The sequence below is a fragment of the Tachyglossus aculeatus genome, chromosome 24 (assembly GCF_015852505.1).
Source record: "Tachyglossus aculeatus isolate mTacAcu1 chromosome 24, mTacAcu1.pri, whole genome shotgun sequence".
Lineage (NCBI taxonomy): Eukaryota > Metazoa > Chordata > Mammalia > Monotremata > Tachyglossidae > Tachyglossus > Tachyglossus aculeatus.
The window spans coordinates 23,266,050-23,278,522 of record NC_052089.1 but is presented as its reverse complement, the minus strand read 5'-3'; the positions used below and the strand labels follow the sequence as shown (position 1 = coordinate 23,278,522).

The 12,473-nt window shown below is 47.4% G+C and overlaps 1 protein-coding gene across 3 annotated transcripts in view; it reads left to right on the top strand.

Annotated features, from left to right (window-relative positions):
• The window catches only part of DOP1B (DOP1 leucine zipper like protein B), a 97,699-nt gene that overhangs the window by 68,054 nt on the left and 17,172 nt on the right, over positions 1-12,473 (top strand). For all 3 annotated transcript variants that reach the window (XM_038766085.1, XM_038766084.1, XM_038766086.1), the window contains 8 exons: positions 217-351; positions 1,057-1,112; positions 3,943-4,047; positions 4,195-4,261; positions 5,595-5,739; positions 6,963-7,045; positions 7,556-7,665; positions 11,070-11,216. In XM_038766085.1, the coding sequence (XP_038622013.1) occupies positions 217-351; positions 1,057-1,112; positions 3,943-4,047; positions 4,195-4,261; positions 5,595-5,739; positions 6,963-7,045; positions 7,556-7,665; positions 11,070-11,216 (848 nt within the window). The remainder of the gene's footprint in view (positions 1-216; positions 352-1,056; positions 1,113-3,942; positions 4,048-4,194; positions 4,262-5,594; positions 5,740-6,962; positions 7,046-7,555; positions 7,666-11,069; positions 11,217-12,473) is intronic.

Here is a 12,473-nt window from a genome sequence, read left to right as displayed (position 1 = left end):
GATGGTCCCTACCCAACAGCGGGCTCACAATCTAGTCTACAAGGTAATCAGGTTGTCATTCATTCATTCATTCATTCAATCGTATTTATTGAGCCCTCTAACTCCCAGGGCCTGTGCTCTTTCCCCTCCTGGCTTCAACCACTCACCCCGCCTCTTCCCTAGGATGGTCTTGGGGCGGAGAGAGCGGATTTCACCAATGTGGATTATTTCCCGCAGATCATTCCTGAGGCGAGTGGCTCTCAGCTGACCCTCGTGGACCTGCTCTGTTCCCTGCACACCCTGAAGACGGACACTATATTACACTTGGTGAAAGAGGTGGTCAAGAAGCCGTCCCAGATTAAAGGCGAAGAGGTAATGGGGGAGCGGAGGGGGTGCCTGTTGACGTCACTGTGGGCTGGGCTGTGGCATGTCTCAGGAGTGTAGCAGGTGGAACTAGAGAGGGGATTGGGAGTTGTAGGATTTGGGGGATGAAATTCCCCCAGTAATAACTCCCCATCCTATGGGAATGTTTCTCAATGCTCCGATTTTATCCTTTGTCCCCACCGATTCTAGTGGTGGTCCCCGCTTTTGGGAGATTACGCTGTCCGCCGTCCATTCTGTGGATGAATAAGATGAGATTGGTGCGTCACCGCTGTTCTGCATTTAGAACACAATTTAAACCACATAATAGAGCGGGGTTTGATTTCCGTCCTTGAATATCCTCTTCATTGGGGGGGAAGAAGGGTTTGGAAAATTTTCGAATGGGCTCGCGGGGAGAGAGCTGGAGGCTTGAAGGTCCAGGTACCCGGAGTGGAGCATCTGCAAGTTCTTAGCTGAGCGGCGTTCCCTGGGATGTGCTTTCTGGAGCCACAGGTCGGGGGGTCGTTAGCCCTAGAAAGTCCTGTAAGAGCAGCCAACAGGACCGCGTTCTGGGGTAGACGTCTCTCTCTTGGGAGCAGGAGTGATGGCCCAAATGTTTCTTTACCGGCTGCATGGCCCTCAAAGGGCCCTGAATCCTAACGCTTTTACTGGCTGCTCTTCCTCACCAGATGACATTCGCGTGTGTCTCATTTTCAGAAATCCTCTCTGGTGGATATCCCGATGTTACAGTTCAGCTTTGCTTTTATCCAGAGGTAACTGGAGTGGGGAGGAAAAGGAGGAGGGAGGTGAGGGATGGCTCTGTCTTTGGTTTAGAGTCTCTTAGGTCACCCTTCTGATGATGATGATGATGATTGTAAATGCGATTGAATGAATAATTATGGATTCAGACGGCAACTCATTTATAATCAGTTGGCCATGGATACTTATTGAGCATTTACCATGTGTAGAGCACTGTACTGAGATGTTGGGAGAGCACAGCAAAGTAGGGGTCCCTGCCCTCAAGGAACTTACAGTCTAGCAGAAGGCCCGTTATCTACAAGAGGACTCCCAATCAGGCAGAACACTGGGCTTTGTCCCTACTCTCAAGTGCTCAGTGAGCTCAAAAGCCACAATCCTCATATAAAGATTTATCGACAGTGACATTCATTCCAAAAAACAAATTGAACAGATTTGGCCTCGACTCCCTCCTCCTTCAGATCCACCGACCTCATCTCTCTCCTCCCCCCTTGAGCGGGACAGAAAAGTTGGCTTCTTAGGCCTGAAAGGAGGAGTTAGGGAGGTAATGTGTGCCTGTGGAAGCTGTGGGAAGGAAAGCAACTTGCCATTTCGTGGTGTCAGTGAAGTGGACACAACTCTGAGAGTCTTTCTTGGTGTTTTCATTCTCCTGCATGCACCACAGCTGGGTGCCATGAACTTTCTCTGGACTGTGTTCAGGAAACCCCAATCCTCTTTCCTCTCCCCCAGTTCAGCGTTCATCTCCTCCAAGAGATGTTCCCCATCTAATTTTCCCACTTCCCGACCCTAGCAGTCTTCCCCAACCGTGCACTTGGCTATTTATAGCCACCTGGATCACTGTATTCATTAAATCGTATTTATTGAGCGCTTACTGTGTGCAGAGCACTGTACTGAGCGCTTGGGAAGTACAAGTTGGCAATATATAGAGACGGTCACTATATGTACCCCATTAGCTAGGCATTCACCTTAGTATCTCCACTCTCCTTCTTCCTCCTACTTATAAATCGTTTTAGAGAATGTCTTCTCCACTCGTCCTTGATGGCAGGGATCATGTCCTCCTACTCTGTCATACTCTCCAAAGCAGTTAATACCGTGCTCTGCGGTTGGTAGGCACTCAAAGCCTGTTCATTAATTGTGTTGCACACAACCGGTGCTCAGTAAAGACTCTTGATTGCACAAATTGGGCTGTGGTTTGGGGTTATTAAGGAGAACTTCCTGTAGGAGGAGGGTCGACAACTTGTACTTCCCAAGCGCTTAGTCCAGTGCTCTGCACACAGTAAGTGCTTAATAAATACACTTGATTGATTGATTGACAGGGGAGCAGAAGACAAAACGTAGACAGAAGCAGAAAGGGCTGGGTGCTTCCTTTTTACCTTGATTAGCTTCTTGGTGCCAAGACTGTATGAACAATTCCTGGATTTCTTATTCTGATTGATTTTTCCCTAGTGGGTTAGGAGCGAGAGAAGTCTAGGATGGGCAGGCTGCCCCTTAAAAAGAATTCCTGTTCCCCCAGGTATCCAGCTTATAATTTTAAGTTGTGGTGTCCAAATCAGACCCTCGGTTAAATAAAGCGGCTGGTGTTCATGGGGACAGAGCTGGGGTTTGACTGCTGCTGTGTGTTTGTTTTTAAATTAAATGAATTTATTAGTAGCCAACTGTGAATAGAAAGTGCTCTTTGATGTTTATTTTTAAATTAAATGAATTTATTAGTAGCCAATGGTGAATAGAAAGTGCACTTTGAAAGTCTTCTGGGAGCGGGTGGTGTTTGTATAAAACAGGGTCTATTGAGAGAGGGGTTTCTGGCTTCTGTACTCAGTTGCATTTATAGCAGGGGCCCTTTCCATCCTTGCTCAGCTTGGACCTCAGCACTCTCTGCACACAGTAAGCGCACAATAAATACGATTGATTGTATTCCCTCAGGCCAGCACCCTTAACCTGCAAAGATCCACCGAGGGCCTTCGTGTATTCCCAGAGTAGTGGCTCAGTGGAAAGAGCCCGGGCTTGGGAATCAGATGTCATGGGTTCAAATCCCGGCTCCGCCAATTGTCAGCTGCGTGACTTTGGTTGAGTCACTTAACTTCTCTGGGCCTCAGTCACCTCGTCTGTAAAATGGGGATTAAGACTGTGAGCCCCACGTGGGACAACCTGATCACCTTGTATCCTCCCCAGCGCTTAGAACAGTGCCTTGCACACAGTAAGCGCTTAACAAATGCCATTATTATTATATAATTACCAGCAGCAACAATAATAATAGCTGTTTCGTCCTGACATATTTGTACAACGATCTGTTAGATCCTTTTCCTTCCTCCTGCCCCCACTTTTTGTAAATATCACCTGTAAATATCACCTGTAAATTTACTGTGTGAGGAGCACAGTAAAGTAAATTTACTTTTTGTAAATATCCATTGAGCTATTAGCTCCTGGAGGGCAGAGAATGTGAGCCTTCCTAATGAATACTAATTGTGATATTTGGACCTTGCTTCAGTTAAAATGTCCTAAGTGCTTAGTACAGCTCCTCGCAATCAGTAAGAGGTCAGAAAACACCGCTGGTTGGCTGTGAGTTAGGCTAGTGTCACTTCCTAGCAGGGCCCTGGTGGCGTAATAATAATATAATAATAATAATAATGGCATTTATTAAGCGCTTGCTATGTGCAAAGCACTGTTCTAAGCTCTGGGGAGGTTACAAGGTGAGTAGACTGTGAGCTCGTTGTGGACAGGGAATGTGACTGCTTATTGTTAAATTGTACTCTCCCAAGCGTTTAGTTTGCTGTTTTGCACACAGTAAGCACTCGATAAATATGACTGACTGACTGAATGAATACCAAACCGTTCCAATCGTCCACACAGGCTCCCTGTATCCGCGCTGCAGGAGAATTTTCCGCCCCTGTTGGGCGTCTTGAAGGAATCCGTACAGCTGAACCTGGCTCCACCTGGCTATTTTTTGCTTCTCAGGTACCGTCCCCTCCACCGGAGACCCCAATGAATGGTTTTTACTGAACGCTTCCCTCACGGCAGCCGCGTGTTCTCGCTATCCGGGAATTTCCGTACCTAAGCCAGGCCGCTCTCGTTGTTGACCCGGAGTAACTTGTCTTTCCACAGCATGCTGAACGATTTTGTGACCAGAACTCCTACCCTGGAAAACAAGAAGGATCAGAAGGACCTGCAGGTGGGTGTGAACATTTCCGCTGATCACGCTAACCCTGCTGAAGATGTTTCAGCCGTTCGCAGTTAACCTCTTATGGGCCTCAGTTTCTTCATTTGTAAGATTAGGGGTAAGGTATCTGTGTTCACTGCCCCTTAGAGTGTGAGACCTCATGTGGGCAGGGAGTATGCCTGACTTTATTTCCTTGCATCTACCCCGACACTTGGTAATGCTTATTGAATACTATAATTATTACCAAAACCTTCCTTTTCTCTTATCACCTGTTTCCCCCATTCCATTTCCGTGGCCGTCAGAGTAGGCCAGCGAGCAGTTCAAGCAGATTCAGAGCTGAGTGCTTGCTGGAAAACAGGACAGACCCAGTCCTCTCTGACAGGCGACTTCCCTCGCAGGGATTCTGCTGTCTGATTACTCACAACAGAAGAGAAACAGTGCAGCCCAGTGCATACAGCCCGGGCCTGAAATTCAGGCAACCTAAGTTCTCATCCTGGCTCTGCCACTTTCATTCATTCAATCATATTTATTGAGTGCTTACTGTGTGCAGAGCACTGTATTAAGCGCTTGGGAAGTCCAAGTTGGCAACATATAGAGACTGTCCCTACCCAACAGCGGGCTCACAGTCTAGAAGACGGGCTCACAGTCTCTGCTATAGTCATTCATTCAATCGTATTTATTGAGCACTTACTGTGTGCAGAGCACTGGACTAAGCACTTGGGAAGTCCAAGTTGGCAACATATAGAGACGGTCCCTACCCAACAGCGGGCTCACAGTCTAGAAGGGGGAGACAAAGAACAAAACATATTAACAAAATAAAATAAATAGAATAAATATGTACAAATAAAATAAATAAATAGAGGAATAAATATGTACAAACATATACATTACATATGTATATGTACATATGTATATGTACAAACATATACATGTAAGCGCTCAATTAATACGATTGAATGAAACTTGTACTTCACAAGCGCTTAGTCCAGTGCTTGCACACAGTAAGCGCTCAATAAATACGATTGAATGAATGAATATACATATATATACAGGTATATACATATATACAGGTCTTGGACAAGTCACTTCACTTCTTTGTGCTTCGGTTTCTCCATTGGTAAAATGGGGATTCAATACCTATTTTTCCCTCTCCCTTTGTGAGCACACGGGGGGCAGGGACCGTGTCCGACCTGATCAGCTGTTGCCCCAGCACTTAGTACAGTGCTTGGCACATAGTAAGCCCTTAACAGATTATTATTATTGTTATTTTATTATCTTATTATTATTATTTATTATGTTATTTTATTTTATTATTGTTATGATTATTGTTGTTGTTGTTTATCAGGAGGTCACCCAAAAAATCCTGGAAGCTGTGGGCAATGTGGCCGGCTCTTCCCTAGAGCAGACCAGCTGGCTGAGCCGAAATCTGGAGGTGAAAGCCCAGCCCCAGATCACGGTAGATGAATCCGATGCCGAAGAGGATGTGGGTGGTAAGCAGGAGGTTTCATTTTATCACCGTTTTTCCTCTCCCTTTGGTCTCTCACACTCGTGACATTGCCTGTGGCCATTTGAATACAAGTCACCGTAGGATTGTGAAACGCTGCCAACTTAACTGTACTGTCAACTTGGGTCTACCTGTAGATAGTATGTGAATGAGCGGTCCCCAAAATACACCGTGGCTTATATCATCTGGCTATGCTGAGCCCCCAAAATGGTTTCCTGTCAAGCGTTTAGATAAGAGGAGCCAAAATAGCACTTTTAGGTTTGAGTACCGTGAAGAAAGGGAAGTTTCTCTTTGCAGGTTCCCATCTTGAGTAAAGTGCTAATAGTGGAAACGCCCTTGCCACCTCTTTCCCCTTGAAAGTGACAGAAAAGTTGCCGCCTTAGGCCTGAAAGGAGGAGTTAGGGAAGTAGCCTGGCCCAGTGGAAAGAGCACAGATTGGGAGTCACAGGTCATGGGTTCTAATCCCGGCTCCACCCCTTATCAGCTGTGTGACTTTGGGCAAGTCACTTAACTACTCTGGGCCTCAGTGACCTCATCTGGAAAATGGGGATTAAGCCTGTGAGCCCCATGTGGGACAACCTGATTACCTTGTATCTCCCCCAGAGCTTAGAACAGTGCTTGGCACATAGTAAGCGCTTAACAAATACCAAAGTCATTATTATTATTGCTAGCGTGTGCCTGTGAAGTCTGTGGGAAGGCAAACAACATGACATTTCGTATGGACAGGAAATGTGACACAACTCTGAGAGCCTTTCACGTTGGTTTTATTCTCCTGCACACGCCCTAACTGGGTGCCACAAACTGTCTCTGGGCAGCTGTCTCCAGAAGCCCCTTCCCCGTCCATTTCCCCCAACTTCTCCCACCCTTCCCCACAACTCTCTGTGGAAACTGGCATTTGGGCTGTCCCTGAGCCCAGGGCTAGTAGTTGACCGGACAGTATCCGATCCGTTAATACCCCAGTTGCCCAGTAAAGTGCAAGGCCCAAACTTGGTATTCGGTAAATTGTATTTCGAATACTCCGGAGAGACATTTGAAATGAGCCTCCTCACCATCATTGGTTTCTTCATTCAGTGTGTGTCCTTAATGTGTGCAGAGCACTGTACTAAGCAGTCTTCTCCCCTGCAACGAGTCCAATGGATAGATGTGAGATATCTTCCCCTAGTTGGTGTCAAAGTACAAATGCAACCCGTCTTTGTTTTTTTCTAATAGAAGTTCCCACAGTCCCTTCTTCAATGGTATCGGCCTCTGCCCCGTCCACCTACAGCGTCCAAGCGCTTTCTCTTCTCGCCGAGGTAAGGACCGGATCCCCTTCAATCAATCAATCAATCAGTCATATTTATTGAGCGCTTACTGTGTGCAGAGCACTGTACTAAGCGCTTGGGAAGTACAAGTTGGCAACATATAGAGACAGTCCCTCCCCAGCAACGGGCTCACAGTCTTCACTGGTGAAGGTGAAGCACTGGATGGTTGCTTCCCTCCTTTACCTGAAGGCTCCCCTCTAGACAAGTAAGCTCCTTGTGGGCAGGTATTGTGCCTGCCCACTTTGTTGTATGAACTCTCCCAGGAGCTTAAAACACTGCTCTGCACTCAGGAAGCGTTCAATAAATGCCGTTGACTGATTACAGAAGACGAAACTGGGAAACGGTGATTTTGGAGTTCGTTGAAGGGTGGCCCTACAGAGCAGATTGTCCCACACAGACCCACATCAGGGATTTTGATTGCTAGAGCAACCCACTGGCTTGACTTCTTGCTTCCCTAAACCTATACCGATTTGAGATCTTCCATACCTGATTGTCTTCCAGGTCCTGGCTTCTCTCCTAGATGTGGTCTATCGTAGCGATGAGAAGGAGAAAGCTGTGCCACTAATCTCACGTTTGCTGTACTACGTTTTCCCTTACTTACGCAATCACAGGTAATCTCTCCTTCCATCGTCCTAGGGGAGTAGTAATAATAATAAATGAGGTATTTGTTAAATGCTTTCTAATAATAATAATAATAATAATAATGGCATTTGTTAAGCGCTTACTATGTGCGAGGCACTGTTCTAAGCACTGTGGGGGGGGGGGATACAAGGTGATCAGGTTGTCCCACGGGGGGCTCACAGTCTTAATCAGGAGGCCTTTCCAGACTGAGCCCCTTCCTTCCTCTCCCCCTCGTCCCCCCTCCATCTCCCCATCTTTCCTCCTTCCCTTCCCCACAGCTCCTGTATAGATGTATATATGTTTGTACATATTTATTACTCTATTTATTTATCTTACTTGTACATATCTATTCTATTTATTTTATTTTGTTAGCATGTTTGGTTTTGTTCTCTGTCTCCCCCTTCTAGACTGTGAGCCCTCTGTTGGGTAGGGACTGTCTCTATGCGTTGCCGACTTGTACTTCCCAAGCGCCTAGTACAGTGCTCTGCACACAGTAAGCGCTTAATAAATACGATTGATTGATTGATTGATGAATCCCCATTTGACAGATGAGGTAACTGAGGCCCAGAGAAGTGAAGTGACCTGCCCAAAGTCACACAGCTGACAGGTGGTGGAGTCGGGATTAGAACCCGTGACCTCCGGCTCCCAAGCCCGGGCTCTTTCCACTGAGCCACGCTGCTTCTATATACCAAGCACTCTGCTAAGCGCTGGGGTAGATAAATTACAGTCAGATCGGACATAATCTCTGTGCCTCGTGTGGCTCACAGTCTAAGGAGGTGGATGCGGGGAGAAGTGGAGGTACATTTTCCAGATAAGGAAACGCAAGCACAGAAGTCAAGTGACTTGCCCAAGGCCACACAACAGGTCAGGGGGTGATATTCTCTTAGAACCTCATGGACATCTCTTCTTTCCATTCATCCTCCTACCTGTAAAATATTTTAATGCTTGTCTCTCTCAGTAATAATAATAACAATAATGATGGCATTTAAGTGCTTATTATGTGCAAAGCACTGTTCTAAGCACTGGGGAGGTTACAAGGTGATCAGGTTGTCCCCGGGGGGGCTCACAGTCTTAATCCCCATTTTCCAGATGAGGTAACTGAGGCCCAGAGAAGTGAAGTGACTTGCCCAAAGTCACACAGCTGACAGTTGGCGGAGCCGGGGTTTGAACCCACGACCTCTGACTCCAAAGCCCGGGCTCTTTCCACTGAGCCACGCTGCTTCTGCCTCAGTAGATTGTAGGATCCTTAGAACAGTGCTTGGCACATGGTAAGCGCTTAACAAATTCCATCATTATTCTCCTGGAGGGTGCGGATCACGTCTATTCAGTCGTATACTCGGCTGCTTCCTCAGTCAGTGCTCGGTAGTATGAGTGTGTGTGTGTGTCTTTTTGTGGTTCCTTTATTCATTCATTCATTCAGTCATATTTATTGAGCGCTTACTGTGTGCACAGCACTGTACTAAGCGCTTGGGAAGTCCAAGTCGGCAACCTATAGAGACGGTCCCTACCCAGCAAGGGGCTCACACTCTAGAAGGGGGAGACGGACAACAAAACAAAACCTGTGGACGGGTGCCAAGTCATCAGAATAAATAGAAATAAAGCTAGATGCACATCATTCGTTTTGAGGTGTTCAAAGGATGGTATGAATTTTGCGCACACTCTCGCTTTTGTGTATGTGTAGAATGGTTACGTTGTGATGTACTTCTCTGTGTTGTGCGAGAGTGTTTTGTGGGGAGAAATTGATGATAATAATAATAACAATAATGATGTTGGAATTTGTTAATAATAATGGCATTTATTAAGCGCTTACTATGTGCAAAGCACTGTTCTAAGCGCTGGGGAGGTTACAAGGTGATCAGGTGGTCCCATGGGGGGCTCACAGTCTTAATCCCCATTTGACAGATGAGGGAACTGAGAAGTGAATTGGCATTCACCCTCCCCTCAGGCCCACAGCATTTGGTTACATATCTGGAATTAATTTCAATGTCTGCCTCCCCTCCCTTTAAGGGAAGCAGCGTGGCTCAGTGGAAAGAGCCCGGGCTTGGGAGCCAGAGGTCATGGGTCATGGCTCCACCACTTGTCAGCTGTGTGACTTTGGGCAAGTCACTTCACGTCTCTGGGCCTCAGTGACCTCATCTGGAAAATGGGGATGAAGACAGCCCCACGTGGGACAACCTGATCACCTTGTATCCCCCCGCACCGCTTCGAACAGTGCTTCGCACATAGTAAGCGCTTAACAAATGCCATCATTATTACCATGAGAAGCAGCGTGGCTCAGTGGAAAGAGCCCGGGCTTTGGAGTCAGAGGTCATGGGTTCAAATTCCGGCTCCACCAATTGTCAGCTATGCGACTTTGGGCAAGTCACTTCACTTCTCTGGGCCTCAGTTCCCTCATCTGGAAAATGGGGATTAAGAGTTTGAGCCCCCCGTGGGACAACCTGATCACTTTGTAATAATAATAATAATAATGATGGCATTTATTAAGTGCTTACTATGTGCAAAGCACTGTTCTAAGCGCTGAATAATAATGGCATTTATTAAGTGCTTACTATGTGCAAAGCACTGTTCTAAGCACTGGGGAGGCTACAAGGTGATCAGGTTGCCCCACTTGGGGCTCACAGTCTTAATCCCCATTTTACAGATGAGGTAACTGAGGCCCAGAGAAGTGAAGTGACTTGCCCAAAGTCACCCAGCTGACAAGTGGCGGAGCTGGGATTTGAAGCCATGACCTCTGACTCCAAAGCCTGGGCTCTTTCCACTGAGCCACGCTGCTTCCCCTAACCTTTGTAACCTTTGTAACTTTGTAACCTTGTAACTTTGTAACCTCCCCAGCGCTTAGAGCAGTGCTTTGCACATAGTAAGCGCTTAATAAATGTCATCATTATTATGATTATTATTACCCATCTCCTGCAAGAGACTTTCCCAGACGAAGCCCCTCCTTTCCTCTTCTCCTACTCCCTTCTGCGTCACCCTGACTTGCTCCCTCCGTTCTTCCCCCGTCCCAGCCACTGCACTTGTGTTCATATCTGTAGTTTATTTATTTGTGTCGATGTCTGCCACCCCCGCCCCTCCCGTCTAGACTGTAAGCTCGTTGTGGGCGGGGAATGTGTCCATTTATTGTTGTATTCTACTCTCCCAAGCGCTTAGTACAGTGCTCTGCACACAGTAAGCGCTCAATAAATGCAATTGAATGAATGAAAGAATAGACTGTACGCTCCTGATGCCAATTCTGTTGTAGCGTAGTCTCCCAAGTGCTTAGTACAGTGCTCTGCACACGGAAATACCATCGGTTAAAACCCAAATTCTGGCTGAACTGAGAGTACTGGGTATCTTTAGAGGACACTTGTGACCAGTGTGGAAGTTTCTCTTCCCCACCACCTCTCCTTTTCAACAGCACCTACAACATTCCCAGTTTCCGGGCCGGGGCTCAGCTGCTCGGCTCCCTCAGTGGTTACGCCTACACCAAACGAACCTGGAAAAAGGAGGTTCTGGACCTCTACATGGACCCGGCTTTCTTCCAGATGGATACATCCTGCGTGCAGTAAGGAGCGGCGGGGTGGAATGAGGGAACACTGTCCGTCCCTGTCCATCTCCCTGGCCTCCGCCTCCCTGGAGGCAGGGGGTTTAGATCAGGTTTAGGGCAGGAAAATCACTAATTGATTGATTTAATCTACCGGCCAGGAGGGAGATCGCGTCTCCCACGGTAACAAGTTTCCATTTATAAATCACCACGCCGGCTTCTGCTCTGAGGATGCCGCTGACTCGGTCCCCGGGGGGTCTGGGCAGTGTGGCGGTAGAGATATGACCAAGGCCAAGCACTGCCACCACTGGGTCAGACCGATAATAATAATAATAATAATAATAACGGCATTTGTTAAGTGCTTACTACGTGCAAAGCACTGTTCTAAGCGCTGGGGGGATACAATGTGATCAAGTTGTCCCACGTAGGGCTCACAGTCTTAATCCCCATTTTTACAGATGGGGTAACTGAGGCTCAGAGCAGTTAAGTGACTTGCCCAAGGTTACACAGCAGACTTGTGGTGGAGTCGGGATTCGAACCCACGACCTCTGACTCCAAAGCCCGGGCTCTTCCCACTGAGCCACGCTGCTTCTCTATGGATGGCCATTCTGCCAGTGGCTATGGAGAAGCAGCGTGGCTCAGTGGAAAGAGCCCGGGCTTTGGAGTCAGAGGTCATGGGTTCCAATCCCGGCTCCGCCACTTGTCAGCTGTGTGGCTTTGGGCAAGTCACTTCACTTCTCTGGGCCTCAATGACCTCATCTGTAAAATGGGGATGAAGACTGTGAGCCCCACGTGGGACAACCTGATCACCTTGTATCCCTCCCCCCCAGTGCTTAGAACAGTGCTTTGCACATAGTTAAGTGCTTAATAAATGCCATTATTATTATTATTATTATTACTGGATGCTTGGAGGAAACTTGGGTTGTTCCCCTGTGGTCATCTGTCCCACCCAGACCATCTAACTCAGGTCTCCAGTCCAAGCGCTTACCAAATACCATAAAAAAGGAGGTCCCATACCCAGGATAAAAGGGAATGGGTTACCTCCAGGAAATATTGGGTAACTGGTCACGGGGGGGGGGTGGGGGGGGTCAATCCCTTAGGTGCCCAAATCCTAGAAAGGAATGGAAACTGAGAATAAGGGATCTGGGGCTCCGTCCCGGTGAATGAGGTGAACCCTAATCAAACTAACGCAACGCTCAGAGCCCCTGCCAGTCGTGGGAATATTTAGACCAACCTTAATTCTTCCTCGTGAGCCGGATGGGAGGCGGGTAGCACCTC